The following is a 21,580-nucleotide window of genomic DNA, read 5'->3' on the forward strand; positions in this document are numbered from 1 at the left end:
CATGTTAATAGATATGGATAAAATACTTACTAGTATTTCAATCCCCAGTGTACAAACCAAGAGGAATCCCATAGTCTGACCGATATGAAGTGACAAGAGATTTGCAGCAAGGTCTTGAATAACAGGAAGTCTGTTCAAAATGATGGAACAAGTTAATTATTTTTAAAAACCAGAAATAACATAGGCTTTTACACGAAGATGGTGTCAAGGCACAAGAAATGTTTCAGGTACTGCTGATCATGACTGCTGTTTAGAAACAGAGGGGGTGATGGCCTGAGGCTCCTTCTGCCCAGTTTTACTTGATATAAAATCTACAATAAAACCCTCCAGCTTTTTCCCTCCCATTTCTGGCACATCTTTGCCTGTATTGGACAAGCTGCAGATTATTCTTTATCCAAATTGTCTCTGAGTTTATGAACATTTTTGGTTATGCTGTGCTTAATGCCCATCATAACTGATGAAACATTCAGAAACTTTAGAGGGAGAAAAAAAATCCCCAGTTAGCTTTTCCAGTGTTTTATGAGGCAGCTCATTATCTAACTGCAGTTGGTCTCATTTTCTCCGAATAATACCGAGTTGGTATCTACAAAATTGCCAGTAGATTAGGTAAATAATAGAAATCAGAAAGTAACAAGTATTTTTGGATTTGGAGTAAAAGGAGACCTAAACAAGACAAGTTTGCTTCAGTATCAGAGTACAATCCTCAACATGACTAGCACACATTCTCCAAAAGCAGCTAGAGTTCAGCATACTTGACACTTTGCAGGATGAGACTATTTCAAAATTACTGAAGAAAAGAAACAACCTGTTCTGTTTTACAAAAGAAGTCAGCTGCCACAGGTATTTGCTTAAGATTTTAGCACCCATCTGTTACAGTTATGAAAGTACTAAAAACATTTTGTCTTGGAAAAACATTAATTAATTTTTGCTAATAGAAAAGATATTTTCTAGTATTGGCAGCTGTATCCATCAATTTGGAAACATATGTCAAGTCACATATAAACCAGAATCCTCTGGAATGTCTCAGGAAGTTTAATAACATTACATCTAACTTTTTCTCCGAAATTTATGGGAAAAACGTAATTGTCAACAAAAAGAAAGTACAGACCTGGTTTTATGAAACATTCTTCTCAAAATGTATTATTTACTTACTCTCGCACAACTGCATACCATACTGGTACAGGCAAGAGACAGTATATGTAGTATGTCCAAGGACTTGTTTGAATCAACAGGAAAAAAGCTATTATCATTCCAACAACGGCAAAACTGTAGAAGAGAACAGTAGATTCCTGAAAAACAAATGGTTGGACAAACATACCTGAAGCAGCAATAAAATGGTTTAAACTACACAGTATTTTCTATTTGTTAGTTACACAGTAAAGCAAATGTTATTTTAACACAGTCACTGAAGCTGCCTTGTGTCTATGTACACAGTTCTGGATGCTTTTTCCAGCCAGATGAAAAAAAAACAGTAGGAAGCCCAATACATGCAATGTTATTTATGTTCAATGGATACTTGAAATCCATTGAAAGTCAGATATGTTAAAGGTCTTGGAAAAAAAGATTCTCTTAAATGTCGATTCTGAAAACAGACTTGGAATATAACCTTTTGAGTTCAAGTTCATAGCATTACAGTCAAAATGTTTAATGAAAATTGCATTAGCACTTCTCTCTTGCTCCTCTTGCCTGAGACATTTGTAAGAGAACTAACTAAAATTAAAATATAAAGCATTAACTCCTACTGGAAAAAACACAACACTTCAGGATCTAAGGGGCAGCTACTGAAGGAGGCTTGTCTTCTACAGGAGAGACAGCCTTACTCAGAGAACTTATAATTTCAAAAAACAACAGAGAACTAGAGTCACACAGCACTTGAAAGGTTCCTAGCATAGCCAGAACTGTTACTGTATTTAATCATAACCTACAACGTCAGCTTTGGGCTTTCCTTAAAAAAAAAATAAAAAATTAAGTTATGAGATTAGAACATTCTCCCTACCATGTACTCAAACAAACACATTCTCAGACTGAGAGAGCTGTAAGGAAGAACATCAGAAAGCAAATAAATTTTTTAACTGGGTAATCTCAGACAGGTAGGCTAGTCCTTAATCATCAGATAGAAGCAATCTCTTGTTTGTGCAAAGAGGAGAATTAAAACAATCACTCTGTATCTGCCTTTTACCTGATTATTAAACTACTCTTCCTTATTTAGGGACATTCAGATATCAGAATTACTGGTAAGGGAGGATTACGTACAAGTTTTAAATAAACAATTTTATCTTTATGTATTTCAACTTGACATAGCAAAGGCAGCTTTGGTGACTGAGCAGTCTTTAATGTATTGTGTACGTAATGACTGAAGACACTGTTTTCTTCTACATGAATGACAGTTTTTTTGAATGAGTTATGCAGACAGATACATGACTATGTTAAATATGCTGAGAAGACATGCAATTAGTAGTTCACATAAACAGGTTAACATTTTTCCCGGTCTCCCCACCCCTCCATAGTTGACATACAACTGTCTTGATCTAAACTGACAGCAAATGCAAGTTCTAAATGATTTTTAAAATAGAATTTCTGCTAAGATATGCCATTAAAGTAAGAAAAAATGTCATATAGAAAGCTAACCTAATGCAATTTTGGTTTATTAGTTTTAAATTTTACATTCGCTGGCATATAGACAGAATGAATATGTATAGATATGATATGCACACAATATAATTTATCACTGAGTACACACAATCAACATTTTATTCCATATAGAGACATAAATATAGAATCCAATATAGTTGGTCATGCACTGAAAATGGAAACCAGATTTGCATTTTCTGTGGATGTTTAAAAACAGATTAGAAGGTTAGGCTTCTTGCTAAGCGAAACAACACACTACTCTGGAAGAAAAAGAGTTCTTTTATATGTAGCATAACAAGTCAAAACTTTTAAAGATAATATATACAGGATATGCAGTTTCATTATTCAGAGGCTCCTTTCACATTTTATAAGGCTGTGCTTTGCAGAAGACTGTTTGTCAATGGTAGATTAGTTTCTCAGCAAAACTCTTTAAGTAGCTCCATTATTAGCTGTAAACCAAATAACTTCCATATATGAAGCATTAGCCTCACACTGTGATTCCCTAAGTATTTAGGAACAATACAAAAGGTTTCTACAGAAAAAGGCTTCTTACTAAAACTAAGGAAAGAAAAATTCGCTAGACAAAGAACTAAGAAACATAATTCTTCTTCTACCAGTGTCGCTAGCATAAAATTTGTCTTCAACAAGTAAAATCAATATCCTAAATTAAAATCTGATGTCAACAAAAAAGGTGAAGTTTTTGCTTAATGTAGTTATTAATATGCCCAATACTCAGTCTATTTATTGTAATAATTTTGTTCATATCTAACATAACATGAATCTTGGATTATTTCTTCTCAGTTATTTGATGAAAGAAAACCTAAATCATGCAGTACAGCACTCGTGAATATTTTCCATTTCAATTTTGTTTGATCATTTTCATTAAAGGCCAAGACTATCTCATTTCAGTCAGTAGTAAAAACCTCAAGATAGCATGATAGGAATTTTCTCCGAGTAATATAGTGAAGGCAGTAAAGATGCTAAGTGAGTGCTCATTCTCATCCACATTACCAAATGAAACAACTCCTTTTATTCTGAAACAAATTCTTGACATTTGGGAGATTTTTTTCCTTTACCCCCTCAAGGCTTTAATCCTCTAGTGAAAAGCTAGTTTTTTGCCTGTTCGTATTTTTGAGGTATTTTTTCCTGATGAATGACTGAAAGTAAATGAATTTCCTAGGATTTTGTACTTTGTGAAAAATTGAACCATAATAATCTTGTCAAAAATAGCTTCCTTCATCTTTGATGTGTTCTGCTGCAACCCTGCAAATCACAAAGAACAAGAGAGCAAAACAATCTGGGAAACCATAGCTCACCTTTCTATTCAAACAAGTTATACATTTTAAAAACTCCATGATTGGACTGCACAGCTTCTGAAAACTGATATCACATTGACAAAGAGACAGGAACAACAATTTACAAGATAATTTTTTTTGGCCTTACAGTAAAGAACAAAAATCAAAATGGAAGCCTGAAGTCTGTATTCTTCCAAACAAGTATTTACAACAGAATGCTGACTTTACGACAATTAATGCTGAAAATTTACTTCCGGTTAGAGACAGACCCTCTAATAGTTTTAAATCACTAGGTTTGCCTACACTTGCATTAGCATCTGGTAAAATGCATAGTTGCAGGAAGGAAGAAACTGAGAAAGTACAGTATTGCATACTCAGACCACGTGGCTTATATGATGCTGATCCTAATAAACAGACCAAACAGTAACACTATGCAGGATTACAGTAGCTAGAAAAGTCCACAGCTTGCCAGTTTCCCTGTGTAGTCAAAGGAATTAGAAGGCGTGCAATTTGTTCCACACAGAGAGACTGAACATATATATATAATGCTAAAAACTGATAGAAAAAAATAATTGCATATTTCCAACCTACCTTATTAGCCTGGATAGTCTTGGTTAAATTGGTATAGGTCTTGATAATCACCAAAATCACATAAGCTGTCCAGCCCACAAAACTCACCGCAATACTTAGACCCAAGAATAATCTATCATAAGTATGGTAATAAGACAAGCCTTCCAAAGCAAGGTTAATCAGGGTTTTGCACAGAGATACCTAGAGGCAGACAAAACATATAAGTAACAGTTTAGAATAGTGTAAGCTCAATTCCACAAATCGATCTAACTGACAGCAACTGGAGCTTAAGCAGCTCTGCCACTTTTGGCATATGTGTCCTCTCTGCACTTAGGTAGAGTGTTCTGGCCAGCGCCAACTGTTGGAGTACACACTGCTTTGGATTCCTGTTGGACATAAAGTCAACCATCATTTGGCTCCTTTGCCACCCCCCCAGCCACAACAGTGGTCAGATGGTGAAAGCTACACAGATAGCACAAGTTGAACACCAACTTCTACCAAACATGCCACTTGTTTTTCCCATGAGCATTTGACCATATATATATATATATATATTCCAGTATAAGTGACCCCCCAAAAAACAGTCATGTGCTTCTGAAGGCACAACATTCACATAGGAGGAGGATTACTGATGCACTTAGACATGGTCACTCTTCACAGCCTGATATGCCCCCCTTCCTGGGGTCTGATGTCCTTCACTTCAATAGTACCTGATACTCCTAGCACTTTGCATTGTGACTTTACCGCAATTAATGCTGAAAATTTACTTCTGGTTAGAGATAGACCCTCTAATAGTTTTAAATCACTATGTTTGCCTAGAGGTGAATTCAGAGAGTGAACTGGAGCCCCAGTTTCATTCACAAAGCAGCTGCATGGGGCTCTCAGGATACAAATCATTTTGACAGAAGAAGGGTTATACCCAGTCTAATCACAGGTCCCCTTACTCAGTACTTCCACTGGGGAGACACCATGATAAAGACTGGTTCTTCCCACCGTGAGTGACACTCCTTACACAGAGGTGTGCTGACCCCTGGGGTTTACCAAAAGATGGGAAGCTCAGCTGTGTAATTTGTGATCACAGAAGATTCTCTGGTGATTAGAAGATCTGGAAGGAAGAGTGTAATAAGTTGAGCATATATGACGATGCTTCTTTCTATGTCCAGGTATCCAACTGGGACTTAATAACAACAATCAACAGAAAAACCTATGTCAACTACTTAAGAAATCACGAGTCTGACAATGGGCAAACTCACCCAAAATCACATAATTCCTGAGGATACAATTATTAATGCACATTTGAAATACAAAGAGCTGCAGAGTTGATAAGGCAAAGAACCATCTATACTCTAGCAGCTGGTACTGACCTTTCTGCACTGCAATATAGGAAGCTGATGATAACCAGGGCCCAGGCACAAGCCCAATGCTTTAGTGATCAAAAGTGAACTTGAACACCTGGGGCACTCAAGTGAACAAGGGGTAAAATGTATATATAACCAGCAACACAAACTCACAAGTTCTACTGCTGAAATGTATAAAATGTCTCCTATAAGTGAATGTGTGACAGCCAAGTAGTAGTATTAGGAACCAAAAAAGAAAACCTGCTCCCACAGCAAAATAGATCCATTGATTTAAATTGAGCTATTTCCAATTTACAATGAGGTAAATAAAAAGGCACAAGGTATAAAATAGATTCAGCTGTCCTGTGCACAAAATAGTTAATTATTACCCTGAGAAACATACTAGGGAAAAAGAAGAGCTGAACCCTAACATATAATGGAACTATTCTTCTATGCATCTGGCAGGTTAATGTAATCTTACATATCCAACTTTGTCATGTACTTTTTAACACAAAAGTCAATGACCAAACTACACCCATTAAAATAAAAGACTTTGTATCATTTCACTCTACAAATTATTTCTGTAAATGTCAGAATACAAGCACTGGAGAACTGCACCCCTTGAGTACCCTGTCGCACAGTGAGTGGTAGCAAACGTTTAGAAAAGTAATACTGGAACTGGGAAGCACAGAATGGTTCCACATATGGCTCCTAGTCTCTGACAAACTGAAATGTGAAATTAAAAACATGAACAGCTGGTTCAGGTAAAAGAACAAAACAAAGCAGGATCTATGGTGGAGCAAGACATCATAATTCTTTTTCTCATGCAACTATCAGCCTAAGAAGTGTGAACAAGAACTACATTCCTCAGGTTTTTTTTCTCAGTTTACCCTTTTTTACAGTGGAAAATAAAACCACACAGTGTGTTAGTATACTCTGAAATGGTAACAAACAGTTTAAGAAGTATGAGAAAAAATACAGCCAGTCAGTATTATTCATTAGAACTGACATCAAAATGCAAAATTTTGGAGACTTACAGTGGGATTTTGTTTGTGTTAGTGAGATGTGCATTATAAGGAAGGAAAAAAGTTTTATTTCCCAGTTTCATTTCAAGTTAAACAAATCTAAATATTTACATATAATAGAAGTTCCTGTAAAAAGTTTCCAGAAGACATATAGCAAAACAGACTTACCGCTTCATCGTACTTCTGCTGCTGTATATATAGTCTTGCTTTCTTTAAAAAGTTGATCTGTTCAGAATCAGAAAGTGGTCTGTACAACAATATAAAGAGATATAATGTTTCTTCTTTTCACGAGCAGAGGAAGAGGCAGAAAAAAATTACCTTTGTAATAAAAAAAATTACTCTGGAATGAAACATACCAAAATATTCTGAACTTCATTAGATGTAATTAGGTAACAAACTAATCCATTCTTCTACATTCATCTTCACACTTGTGTCAACACCGCTGCTAACTTAACCCAAGATCTCTGCGTTAAGAGACTTTTCTTTTATGTAGGTGTTTCCATCTAATACTGCTGGAAATTATCTCCCTTGTGCATTATTATTGACCATTGCTCTGGACAAGAAGCACTGCACATACAAGAATTGAGCAATGTAACGGTTTTGATATATGCCTGTCAGCACAGGAAAAATTGTTCAGGTTCCACACTAATAGTAGATGATGCCTAACAATCTCCTCTCTGAAAAGTAAGAGCTTGTCTCCTGCTACACAGGGAGCTGTTAGCAGATTCCCCAGAGCAGGGCATAATGCAGTTACCTGGCTACACTGAGATCAGTGATAAAAATCTCTGATTTCAATGAATTTTATCATCAACCTAAATAATCGCTACATTTTTTCCCCCTTACAGACAGTGGCAACATGGAGAAACAAGCCAGTCAAGCAACCTCCACCAGATGAAGGGGGAAGGAGCCATTTTTCCTGTACCATTTTTTTTCCAAGTTAAGGATGGCAGCAGGTCAAAAGATCTTAGCCTTACCCTGGGCAAGTTATAAGCCACAACACAGTCACTGTCACTCTAGGCACCACAGGCAAACTATCATGGGTCACAAGTTTCTGATAGCTAATGCACACATGCAGCAGTTTTCTGTCTCATCTTCCACAACATTGCTGTGGCACAGCATCATCTCCTCAGTATCCCCAGCACACAATAGCCTAGCTGCACACCTCCCTCCCTTGCATGTGCTCCTTCACATGCCTCATATCCAACCACTAACTCTGTGTTTCAGGCTGTGCCAAAACAGGACCAGCCCTGGGGTCTCACTCCTGCTGTTTAAATCAGCAGCAATCACCTGTGTGGTCACCCAGCTGAACCACAGGGGCAGGTCTTGATCTTTTGTAACAGCTGCACAGAAATGCTCATCCCTGCAGCTCCCAAACACTTGGGAACCACTTCTGTCTATAAACCATAAGCTGTTGATACATCATCAACAATACATACATATCATCTTTTGAGCCCTGAAATATATTAAAAGGATTCTGTGCCTGAGCAATCTGAATTTTTATTACTAATAACATCCTGGTATATTTTGATACTGTTTCCTTGACTTTAGAGCACAGCAGTATTGTGCAGAACACTTCTAAAACACTGGATAAATGTATCTTACTTTTAAGAAAAGTAAATGAAATAACTGTGTTAAAAAATGTTGGACTCCTTTCAATCTAGAAAATAATTGAATTGCCCTCTACAGCTACCTGAAAGGAGGTTGCAGAGAGCTGGGGATGAGTCTCTTTAACCAAGTAACAAGCAACAGGACATGAGGGAATGACCTCCAGTTGCACCAGGGAAGGTTTAGACTGGATATTAGGAAGCATTTCTTTCCAGAAGGGGTTGTTAGGTGTTGGAATGGGCTGCCCATTGCAGTGGTGGAGTCCCCATCCCTGGAGGTGTTTAAGAGTCGGGTTAACATAGCGCTGAGGGATATGGTGTAGCTGGGAACTGTCAGGGTTAGGTTAATGGTTGGACTGGATGATCTTCAAGGTCTTTCCCAACCTAGATGATTCTATGAAGGATGACATCTATAAGCATATAGGAACATACAGGTCCTGTGGAAAAGGAATAAGGGAGGAAAAGATGATGACAAGGTGATGCTAACTGATCACCTTAACTTTGAAGGAGAAAAGAGGATTTTAGAAAACAAGAGTTGAAAAATAGCAGAGAAAATGTTGGCTATTCCTGTACCTTAATGACACATCCCTGTGAAAGCCAGCTTTATAACTCCACAGGCTGAAGGCTACCAGCATGCAGCCAGCAAGCGTGCACAAAAGCTGATGATGACTTGAGTTAGAATCAATTCTTCAGGTAGGCGAACCAAGTACTGCCTCAAGGAAATCTATAACCCTCAAGTTTTGTTAAGTTTTTTGGCAGGGGAAAGGGAGCAAAGCACCAAACCAAGGTGGGAGTTTTCACCATGCGTGGAGATTAATAGGAGGAAAAAAGTTATCTTAGCTTTTAGGCAAGGATTTTAAAAATATTAAGCAGCTTTATTTAGGACTTAAATATATCCAAGATGTTCTTGTGTTCACTGTCTCATTTTTACTGTTTTACACATACTATTTTCTGTGGATTTTATCCTTGTCATATTCAATGCAGATTTTTAATAAGCTAAAATTATCTTTCACTTTATATCTTCAGTCATTTAGCTATAAACCCCTTAATTATCTTTTTACTCACAATGAATCACTTTATTATTAATGAACAATAGTCTTTACCTATTCATTCTTAGATGACAGCACCTGGGATCTCTGTACATGGATGGTGTAACAGAATAAATTGGGTTTTAAAACAGTAAAGCTTTAGTAAGTCAAACGCAGAAGGTAATTATTGTGTCAAACGGGACTACCATTAGCAGGTGCATTGTTAATTTTCAATAGCAATCATACCACACATTTTACCTTACTTCCACATGCATGCTTTTCAAGATGCTGAATTTATAATTGTCTACAGATTGTTTTTGTAAAGTTTATGAATTCCACCAAAAACTAAGGACCGTTCATATATAACTGTATCAAAATGCAAGCTCCATCCTGAATGCAAGGGTTGATTGTCATCTTAAAATATTTTCTGCCTCTGTATTAAGCAAAAGCTCAAATAAGTGATCAGAGAATTTTTGCATCTCACACCAGACTAGAAAGAAGTGTTACCAAATAAACTGATTACCTCTCAGTTAAGGAACAGGTATAGTTCACCATAAGCAGTTTATCATCTATTGAGGACCCTGATTCACTTCCTAAAGCCGACAGGATAGAAGGAAGATTTAAAAGGAGCCCCTTGCTAGATGTAGCAGAAAGCATAAAAAGACAAAGCTGAACCTTGAACAGAAGAGGAAAGTAACCTACAGAAAGAAGCCAGGAACTTTAGAAATGGTGATTCTATAAAACCTAGAAGACTCACCAAACAACAAAGCCACAAGGAAAATTTAAATCTGAGAAGTTAAATACTGAACTATCCTTAGCATCACTTAATTTTAACTTAAACTATTTAAAAGGTTTTGAAAACAAGACAGATAGTATTAGAAAAGAATAAACTGATCAGCGTTATTTCCCTGTTTTTACTATGCAGCGTGCCAGAGGCACTACTAGTGTGTCAACGTATTCCGGAGGTCACTTAATGCACACAGCCGTGCAATTAATATTAATAATAATGAAGTGAATTTACTGATCATTATTAGAAAGATTCTGAACTCTGAAAGAAAACTAAGGTGTGTATGTATATGTTCTTCCTAGCTACCCATCACAAAAATCCAATTCTACCAAATTCAACATGGAATAGTCTTGACTAGTAAAACCAAAAGTCTTTTTCCATAACACAAAAATACCTGTCCTATTAATTAACAAACACACACAAAAATAATTCAGTCAGTGGACTCAACTCTGTTCTCCTAATCTTTTCTTGGAAGTCTTGTAAAACATATGCACTATAAAGTGTACTACTATGAGGTTTAACTTAAAAGAAAACCCATGAACTCTGTGGTCACATACATTATAAACACACATGCATTAAGATTCCATTCTTTGGAGAAAACAATGGTGGTTCTAGAAGAGTAATTTTATTTTTCACAATGGCTAACAGATATTAACTTTCTAATTCCAGATGGAAATCACAGCTTCATCCATGAATAAACGTAATTAATTATGAAATAAAACAATTGGGGTAATCATGCAAGTGCTTATAAACTATCCCTTCTGAGATGTTAGCTACCCTTGTCATAAGTATACCTGGCAAAATTAATCCTTCCAACACATCATTCACACTTCATATAAGCTAATTGACAGCACTAACAAGATTGTGATGAAGTACTTTCACCACAGCAATGTCAAAGGGACATCTCTTTGGCCAATGATTCTTGTTTATCATCACACTACAGTAATTAGCATCCCCAATGGCATAGGTAGCATGCTGCAGTCAAACCATGAAATAAAAATCTTGGAAGAGAAGGAGATGTTTTGCAAATACATCTGTATCCACCACTGCTAGTTTGTTAATTTTATTATGCCTGATTATTTGGGTAATGATTTTTGGTCATTTTATTGTACAGTAAATTTTCTACAATTCTGCTATAAAGAGTAAACCCTTACGATCTGTAGTAGCTTAACATTTAAAATGGTGCAGATTTAATAATAAAGTCAAGGAAGCATCACAGACCTGCAGATGCAGCATATAAAAAGAAAGGCTGGGATCTTCGCTTAGCTCACTGTCAGGTGAAAACAAATTTATTTCAGCTGCTTCACACACAAATGTCACGTACGTGCTCATGTACATCTACACCCTTCTATTACTGCATTTTCACTCCCTCCATCAGAAAAAAAAAATTACTGTGCATCCTACAACCCTTTGAGAGTGGTGTTGGAGAAGACACAGCAATCCCATTTCTATGGCCCATATCCATCAGCAAATCAGGAGTAGCTGCTCAGCAGACTTCAGTCTTATAACTTTTCGTGGTGGCTGTTTTGGGGGACAGGGAGAAAAGGACCAACTCCTCCTGTTGATGGAAAACTAAAAAAGCTGGAGAATAAGGATATGCATCCCTTGAATCTCATGATAGCCCCAAGATGGAGAAGGCCATCTGAATAAAACCTGCTAGGATTTTGTATCGGTTACCTTCTCCTGAACACCACATAAGGTAGACCTTCTCACTTGCATGTCTATGGAATTTCTAACTCCAAAATTGTTAGCAGTAAAAGAGGCAGACTGCCACTGTTCAAACAACTTCAGCAACCTCTTCTGCCAAAAGGCTGAGAAATCACAGGTTCTTATCCTCTTCTCCAGAAAGTACCCTACCATCTCATTAACTTGCAACCTGAAAGAAGTCATCCACATTAACCTTGTCCCTCTCGCCATGAAACTCCTCCACTAGGACCATCCCACAAAGCAGCTCAGGCTTCTGCTACCCACCCCTGTCCTCCTGCCAGCTGGACACTGAAGGGGACAGGCACCAGTGCCTCTCCGCTCTCACCATGGGAGAAAATTGCCAGCAACAGAAGCAGCTGACTATGTTCAAACTCTGTTGCCACCCATTCCTCTGTGAGAGGGCCATGCTAAGGAGGAAAGATAGCTTCCAGTTCAGCAATTCTGCAATCAGCTGAAATAGTACTTCTAGGACCCACTATTACTACTTTGATCCACATCACTGCTGCTGGCAAAATGGCATCTTGAAAGTGCAGATGTCAGACTGGTCTGGTGTTTTTGCACAGCTGCTATTCAAAAGGTATACAAGAAATGAACACTTTCTCAAAGCCTTTTTCAGAGTAGCAACAGGCTTCAAAAATAGTCAGTCTCCCATGAGAGCTACCTTCAAACATTCCCACTGTACAACAGAGATGGCACCTCAGAAAGCATCACATGGGTAATGGGAAAATAGAGATACAGATCTTGCATTGAACACTACTAATTTAGCAGAAACTTGATGGCATGCTTAGTGCTCCACATCAAATTCACCCCAGTTAGCAACCCATGAGTGCAGAGACTTAATATTAACAATCATGCAATCACAAACTAGCCCAACTATATGGTTCTATTGTTTCTTTTCAAGGTATGGTGTGCAGCCTTGCAGGAGCAGAATGAAATGCCCACTATAAAACCTTCACACTTCTCTATCAACAGCAGAGACTCATCAGAAAGAAAGTGAATGGCAAGTGATGCAAAGTCATGAGTTCATTTAGCAAAAGGTGGAAAAATTGACCAAATAAATACTTCAAAAGATCAGTCTGGTACCATGATGTTTACTTTCTGCTGAACTTGCTGTGCAGTATGGCGTACATGACGCTACTACGGGCAATGATCAGGAAAAAGATGCGTTACAGTTCTATGGACTTTACCAAATTACTTATTTACATGAATTTTACTATCCAGAAGCTGATTTTTCCCATTTTCAAAATGTGTTCAATTCCAGTTCTTTAAATGTGCTTACTTGAAATAATTGCTTTACTGTACCTGCCAAAGACAGACTGAAAGTACATAGCATGAGATATAGAGACAGGCCTTTGCAAATGTTTTGATTTTGATTGAAACATGAAGTTTCAAAGAATAAACAATTTGGCAAGTAACTCTGTGATCCTTAATCTGTTTAGATGGCCTGAATTTTGACTTTTTAACTATTTTCAGGTAAGCTAATAAAACAGGCAAGTCCTATGAAGCTTCAGAAGCAAGATGCATGTGGTTTACAGATAAAAAAATTACAGCAATGTTATTAGTGTGCTAAAGATGTGCTGTTTTAAAGAAAAGGTACTCCACATAAACCTACACTAAAAGGTTTATTAGGGCTTCTTAAAGCTCAGGTCCCTCAATATTCCCCTCTCCTGTCTTGATCTGCTCTCTTTTCTCCTGCTGTTCCACTGCCAGGAGTTTGTCTCGGAGTGTCTAAATTTCAAGTAGGTTTTGGTGTTTCTGGATTTTCTGACTAATGTGTTAGATTGTAAATCAGTCAATCTAGCTTTAGGGTTGTACTTGGTTATCTTTGCAACTTTTTGTCTTTTAAGAAGCATTAAAAAGCACTGCTGCATGCATCAGGCACTCCAAGAAAAAGAAAATGAGTAAGAAAGTCAAGAGGCTCTTAAGTTCTGAGGTTTTTATTCCTTAAAGCATAATGAAATGAAGGGAGGAGACATACTTCCACGGGCCAAAGATAGCAAAAACCATCTTTACTGACACATTGCAAAAAGCTACCAGTACATATATGCTTTTGTATTCAGATTTACAAACATGCAAAGGAGGAGACAGTGGGACATCAGTGAAACCACAGGAAGTGGTATGACTGCTAATGGTCTAATCCTGGACTGTCAAATCCTAGGAATTAAAAAAGCCTTTTAATTTCCACAAATCAGTGTTCCTGATGCAGCATATTCATATATTCAACAGCAGAGTGCCTTAGGATATTTATGCAAATCCTTTAGACAGCAGAGATGAGAGAAAAAGAATTGGGTAAGCTAACTGCCAGCTGCCAATTCACTGAACAGAGAAACAATTAAGATAACTGGGCTGCACACAGCAGATTTTGCATGCAAACGACTACGGCAAGAACTGTGGACAACCAGAGGCCAGGAGGGAAGAGGCCATGCTCTGAAGCGGTCTGAGAAACTGGAAGCAGGAATCTATAATAGCAGGGGTGCGGGCTTTCCTTGGAAGAGCCAGCAGGACATGATGCAGCAGCCTTGTAAAGGGAAACTGCTCAATAGGGAAGAAGGAGATCCCTGAAAAAAGTAAATGCACCGTTTTTAAATGTACCATTTCTATTTCAGTACTGCAGGGGACACATGCTGACCCTAAATAACAACTCTCTACCTATGCTGTAAGTCAGTCCTCACCTCTGCAAAATGTGAAATAGATTTATGTCATACACCGATCTGGACCTAGATATCTTCAGTGCCGTGGATATGTAGTGTTGTGACACAGGTCCTCTTCTGCTCCATGATCCTATGTGCCAAACCTAAACTGTAGCTATCATTTCCCAAACAGCTGCATCCAGAGCAGGCAGCATCTGCTGTGTTTGGGCAGGTACTCAATATCGAGGCCCCATGGCCACCGAAATACATTTGGGCAGGCCACCTCCCATACTGATCTCTACCAGGAGACTACTATACACCAAGAAGTCAGTGATTCATGTGACATTTAACGTGAGTAGGCCCAGGCCTGCTGCCTGTCCAGCATGGCTCCAGGCTGTGCAAATCCTTGGCCGCAGGACAAACCCAACCAGCTTGTAGCAACCAAGAAGCCTCCACGCTGCTCCCACTCTGCACCAATTACACTGTCTGCCTGATCTCATCTTTACCTAGAAGTGCAGCAAAAAGTTCTCATGTGAACTTCCATTCTGTTTGACAGTAGACTAGAGTTGATTACTCACAAGAAAAACAAATAATAGCTTGAATGATCAAAAAGAGGGAATCTCTCCACAGACAGTATCTATGCAGCACCATGCGAAAACCCATCCAGGCTCCATCTGATGCCGCACAAATGTAGGGTACCCCGCATCTGAAAGGATGTATGATCTACTTGCTCTCTGTATTCTTCTTTTGATATCAGGCCTTTCTGACTGAGATCCAGAAAGAGCCCTGAACGGTCTCTCTTACCTCACACCCTGGTGCAGAACATCCTCTGCCCATCCCATCCCACCAGCTGCCTGTACCCCCTCCCTCATCCTCATTGCCTGACGCATAATAAGTTCCAAGGAAAGGCCAAAAGGAAACAGAGAAATACACACAAATCTTGTGATATTTTATCTTATACATTAGCCTCTTAGCTCCTTCTAAAGACCTTACCTACTTCCTACTTGATAGTAAATCCAATTACGCATCGTCCTCCTATGCAGAAGCCACTGCCAGTAACCTTTTCATGTACAAACTAAAAGCTCCTGAGTGCACTGCTGAATCCCGAAACCAGCAGGACGCCTGCTTTCTAAGAGGATTGCATCCTCCCCGAGTAGCATTTAACAGAGTGCTTCAGACACAGCCCATTCAGTGAAAGAGAAGCTGACATTTTTGCCAAAGAAAACACGTTTTATAGCACAGGCATTGATCTCTCCTGAAAGAGATGATACATCTACTATTCAATCAGGTTGGGTTTGGTTTTTTTTTTTTTACAAGATAATACGAAACCACTATTTCTAGTTGAGCACTTTTGTCTCTAAAGCACTGCATTTGTATTTTTTGTTCCAATAGATATACACAGGTTCTGAAAGCCACAGGGGCAAAGCCTGCCAGTCTCCCTCCCCAACACCAACAGGCTAAAGGTGTCCATACGGGCCTACATGACCAGCTGCCCCAGAAGCAGGCTGATGCCTAGATTCCCACCTGGTAACACAGCAGGGACAAAATGGGGAATGGAAAAAAATGGCTGTCTTTCCAGGGTTTGCTACAAGTTGACAGAAGGTGCTGTCCCTCACTCTTGACCACATGATAAAGGGCCTGAAATATCTTCCCTGATAAATCAGTGCCCTCTGCTAAATCAAGGTTCCTCTGAAAATCAAAGTATTCAGACAAATGAACAGGGAGAGTAATCACTGTTAGAAATACCCTTCCCTACTGCAATAGCTTCACCCCTTCCTCCTCACATTCAATCCTTTATGTTTCCTTCTGTAATGCATTATCACATGTATCACAAATATCTCACATACTAACATTTATTTAAATGAATGACATTTAAACAAAACAAGAACAAGATGCTTCAAAGGATGTACTGTGTTTACTGACATCTTATGGGACCCTGTTCCATTTAATGGTGAAGGAGCAATCACTTATTTCACTTTCCTCCAAATGTCAATTATGTGGAAATACCTATTATTTAAGTTTTGAAAAGCCATCAGACAGAGGGAACAATGTAGTGCTGCATCTCCAGTCATCGGAGAAAGGAAGAAAGGAGAGGTATTTGTGCATATGACTTTTCTTTGAAGTTGCTGTACATCTTCAAAGACACTCTACATTACAAAATAAATATTTTCTTTTCTGTCACCATGACAAATACATGATGCACAATTAGGTGGAAAGACTCAGTCGACAGGATTGATACTTCCTTGCATCAAATCCATGCAAATGTTTAAGGGAGTTATATCTCAGTTCATATTGGAGTGTAGAGAAAAGGGAAAGAATTACATTTTCGCAGGGAAAGTGAGGGAGAGGCACATTTTTAAATAGTCGTACACTGCACATGAAAAATGCAGTGATTTTCTGTATAACCATGCAAGTTATAACCTGATTATACACACAAAAATATGTATTTGGGATGATTAAAATGTAGTATTCAAACAATTAAGTGACTTTAAAAATGCAGCATTAAGATGGTATGGGATTTTTTCATATATGAGAGGATACAAACTTGGCTTTAAGCTACTTAAGCTGTTTCCTGTTAAAAAAACCCATATAGATAAAACTGCTCAAGACATTCAAGAAAAAAGCACAGCTAGGGGAAAACATGCACTAATTATAATTCAGCTGCTCATCTCTTGGTTTTTGTATATGGTTCTTAAACTACTGCTCTTGCCATCTTACTGTGAGGCACCAGATCCTGAACAGCTGGAAGCAGTCTTCCCTGAAAGCACTGTATATACCAGGCATACACAAAAAGCGCTCCTGTGCTTTTCTGTAATTTAATATCTTGAATCTCTAAGTACCTGTCGGGATAATCAAATTGCATTAATTGGTTAAGAGGATTTTCGCGCAGCAACTGATGTCCCATTTACTCACCTCACTACAGTGGTCCTCCTGCTACTCCCTGTAGGATTACTTTCACAGCCCAGAGATGCCAGCTTTAGGAATGCTCTTCCAACAGTAGCATCTGGCCCCTTGGCACACTCCCTTCGAACTGTGCCAGCTCTGCAGTTGCCTTAAGGTACATCAAATGGTCAGAAAGCTAATAAGATAGCTCACTACCCTGGTGTCCTGGTTCAGCCAGGATAGGGCTAAGTTTCCCCAGCAGTGGGGAGGGAGCTCCAGCCAGGTTATTTGATACCATGCTGACATCAGGTCTGGGCAGTTTCTGGGATTGCTTTTGTCCCTGACGGTACCGCTGTATCCTTGTGGTATATCTCTGTATATCTCTTGTCCTGTTCATTGTTATTACTGCTTATTGTTATTGCTATCGCTATCGTTGTTGTTCAGTTTATTATTTGTAACACTGTTGTATTAAATTTTTCCTTATCTCAACCCTGGGGTTTGTATCTCACTCCCTGCCCTGTCCAGTCCGAGGGTGGGGGAGGACAACAGCAACGTGGTCTTGGGTCCCGGCAGGGCCTAAACCACCACACATGGACATCAGTTTTCCTCTGTCGGCAATCTTTAGATTTGTCCTCCCTCACTCTTTCCCCAAAGCATCTGGCATCGTGGTACCTGAATTTCTTACACATAAAGGTCAAAGCATTGTACTACAGAATCATGATAAGAAAACACTCTGATTTTGGTAAGCAAATAATTTTTGAAAAGTCTTTCATAGCTAGGAAAAAAGGTCGGGCGTGGAAGGAAGTGGGAAGGAAACTCATTTCAGACAATGAATCCCTCCAGGTACCCCACTGGAATTGCAGATAAGTATTCTAAAAAATTATTCAATATCAGCCTTGCAGGTAACTTGCATACAAGCAAGGGATACTCTTCTGCTCTTGCATATTCATTCCCCTGGGCACAGGCTGTGCACCTTGCCTGACAGAATCAGCAGAGCTCTTGCAGCTGAGCTTTTTCTGAAAAGCATTCCCAACAGTTTCACAGGGAGCATCAAGACACGCTTTTACACAGATTTGTTCCTTGATGAAGGTACTTTGACAAAATGAAAATGGTATTACTGGCAGCCAGACACAGCCTTACTAATAGATACAGCTACCCACATTCTAACCTGCCTCAGATCTGGTCAGATAGACACTATTGAAGTTTCCATCACATAACACAATGATGAGCTCCATCCCCCTCATCACTATACACTTGACAGGTGGATTTCAGAGAGAGATGCAATTTAGATCCAGGTAGGAAAGGGCACATTTCTAATGGCCTCTATCATTCCTTGCCTACTGTGCCAGCCACACTTCTACTAGGGATGAAATTCCCTGTGGAAATCAGGAGCCTTGCATCAATTCAAGAAACTTTCACTGTTGCCAATGTTGTGTAAATAATGAATAAGAATAGGTTTGTAATATATATATATATACAAACTAGTTTAATGCTTTTGGTGCAATACACTCAACATACCACTAAACGGTAGGTTTTAAGTCATTGTATCTGAAAGTCATGAACAGTTTCCTAGTCAGGAAATGTTTGAAAATCAAGCGCAGAAATAGGATTTTCCCCACAAGACATTAAACCAAACTTTTAAATTATATTTCTGGCTGAAAAATTAAGCTGAGGTTAAGGTGTAGTTTCTGCAGAACACAGTATTTGTGAACATATTCCCCTCTCTCCCAGATAAATACATCTTCAGTAGTAATTGTATCAACGCTGAAACCAGAATGTCTCAATCTGAAATTTTAGATTCAGGTTTCTTCTGTAACTCATAGCTATCTTTCTGTTATACAGACTTCATTCAACTGCATCGTTTAATTTAAACAGTTTAAGAAAGGTAATTCTTAAGAGATATCTTTGTTCATTTTCACGTTATCAGGATGTTGAAATATACAAAAAATCTGTAATATTCCAGAACAGAATATTTACATTTTCAATTTCTACGTAAATTGGACAGTCCCAAAGGAATTCAGACATGAATTACTCTTCACTAATCTCCAATAAACAAGGAAGGAATAAAGCATTATGCTGGAGCACACACTTTCTGAGCTTCAAGTTACAGTTTTCAGGCACCAGAAGGATTAAAAAAAGGATATAACTCCTTTGTTCAACAACTCAACTCAGTGAACAGTGGTGGAATAAGCTATTCTTGTCTTAAAGGACAGTAGTGCCTAGCAGAAACACAGCACAGAACCATGCTCAGCTGCAGCAGTGGACAATGCTAACCATAGATTGACACAAATTAGTGGGCAAACCTTCCACTGAACCTAGTCTGACAAGTCCAAATAGTATACAGCTGTGCAGAAATGGAACTGCCATACCATTACCAATTCCTCTGAAATGTAGCACAGTATACCAAGAGATCTCTTGCTTCAGATACATGAGTAAGCTATCCCCAACTTTGCCTTTTTAACTTCTCTTGAAAAAGGTAGAGTAACTGGACTGTTCCATACCCTTTTATCTACCACCAAAAAGCCAGTGCCACAAAGTCAGCAGAACGGGGTACATGCCTTTCCCTCAGTATCTCACTCTGATTCAAGACAAATGTGTTTGAAGAACTGATGAGGACTGCCTTACACTAATGCATCAGATTGTGACCTGCAGCTGAAGCTCAGGCTTGTGTTCACTGCTCACACACAGTCAGTCACCTTCTCATGAGGGAGGGAACAGATCTGTAAACAGGTCATGTCTAAAACTACTTCAGGTTTTCCTTCAGTTTCTGCAAGCTGGAGCACTAGGAAGTTACTAGTCTGCCTAAAAATAAACTGGTATTCAACCACTTCATCCCAACTATTAGTAACTGGCTGGACAAGGCCCCTTGGTAGTTTCCTAGACATGGGCCAAGTTTTGAAGGTCAAGGAGAATGGTGAAGACTAGAACCTGGCCAAACTCCTCCAGCACACTGTGGATGAGTATTTGCATTAATGTGTGACCATCTGTGGTATGAGTCTTTTGCTTTTTTCCTAGAGTAAAGATAAATAATATAATCTTGAGGAACCAATGAAAGTCTCTACCCAGACAACATGCAAGCATAGACACATTTTGTAAGGTAATTCACACAGCCAAGGAATTCTTTTGGTCTCATACAAAAACCTTTCCTGGAAAGGCCACTAACCCAAATTCTGATTCAGACAAGTTTTAAGAATACCTAAAGAAAATAAAATAAATTTATCTTTGCAATGGACCATACCAAAGTAGCACCATGTTCATACCAAGTTTTAGTCATATTTTCAAAGTGATGTCTGAGGCATTTCCACTTGAAACAATCCAACATATAAAAAAAGAGACACTGGTCCACAAGACAATCAATAACACCTAGTTCCTTTAAAGATAAGTTTAGCATTAAGGAAAACACATGCTGTTTTACAGAATCGGTCTTATTTCTCGGGGAAAAGTAAAATTTATACAGGAGCTGTGAAATCAGACTAAAAGCGTTCTCCACAGGATCAAAGAAGACTGACCATCCTTTCCATATGGCATTTTTGTTCCATACAGACCAGTAAATTCTTTGATAATGCACCTGCCATTCTTAATCAGAATTTGATCTAAAACATTCATTATGTACCCAAGATTGACCTGACTCATGTCTCAGAGACTATCTTGAACCTTTCCCTTTTAAGAAGCTAGTGGGATAAAACAACACAGTAAATCTGTTCAGAAAGACAGCAATCTTACTTAACGATTAAACGTACTTCACAGGAAGAGATTCAAGTACTTTTTACCGCTCCTATGATTTAAAGATCTTAATTAACATCAGTTTTATTTCCCAAAGGAAAACAACTGCTCCTGGTGACAAATCGTTTTTGGAGCCCTCCACAAACTGAAAGCTGAACTGAACAGTATCACGTGCACCCATAGCAAAGCTTTCAAAAACCTTTCACGGGGGAAAGAAAAAGGAAAAAGCAGCTTTAACTGGATAAGACTGAAGGGTGAACGGGTCAGTAACTGCTCTATACAGTAGAACACAGAGCTTGCAGATACACAAATCACTACAGGGACTCCTTCACAGCCCTGGAAACACTAACACTAGGCAGC

At 38.6% G+C, this 21,580-nt stretch overlaps 1 protein-coding gene across 5 annotated transcripts in view; it reads right to left on the reverse strand.

Annotated features, from left to right (window-relative positions):
• PIGN (phosphatidylinositol glycan anchor biosynthesis class N) overlaps positions 1–21,580 on the reverse strand; it is a 107,010-nt gene that overhangs the window by 37,284 nt on the left and 48,146 nt on the right. For all 5 annotated transcript variants that reach the window (XM_074897869.1, XM_074897865.1, XM_074897866.1 and 2 more), the window contains exons 13-16: positions 7,027–7,105; positions 4,518–4,697; positions 1,153–1,289; positions 31–130 (exon numbers count right to left, since the gene is read on the reverse strand). In XM_074897869.1, the coding sequence (XP_074753970.1) occupies positions 31–130; positions 1,153–1,289; positions 4,518–4,697; positions 7,027–7,105 (496 nt within the window). The remainder of the gene's footprint in view (positions 1–30; positions 131–1,152; positions 1,290–4,517; positions 4,698–7,026; positions 7,106–21,580) is intronic.

This window comes from Athene noctua, chromosome 2 (assembly GCF_965140245.1).
Source record: "Athene noctua chromosome 2, bAthNoc1.hap1.1, whole genome shotgun sequence".
NCBI classification, from domain to species: Eukaryota; Metazoa; Chordata; class Aves; order Strigiformes; family Strigidae; genus Athene; species Athene noctua.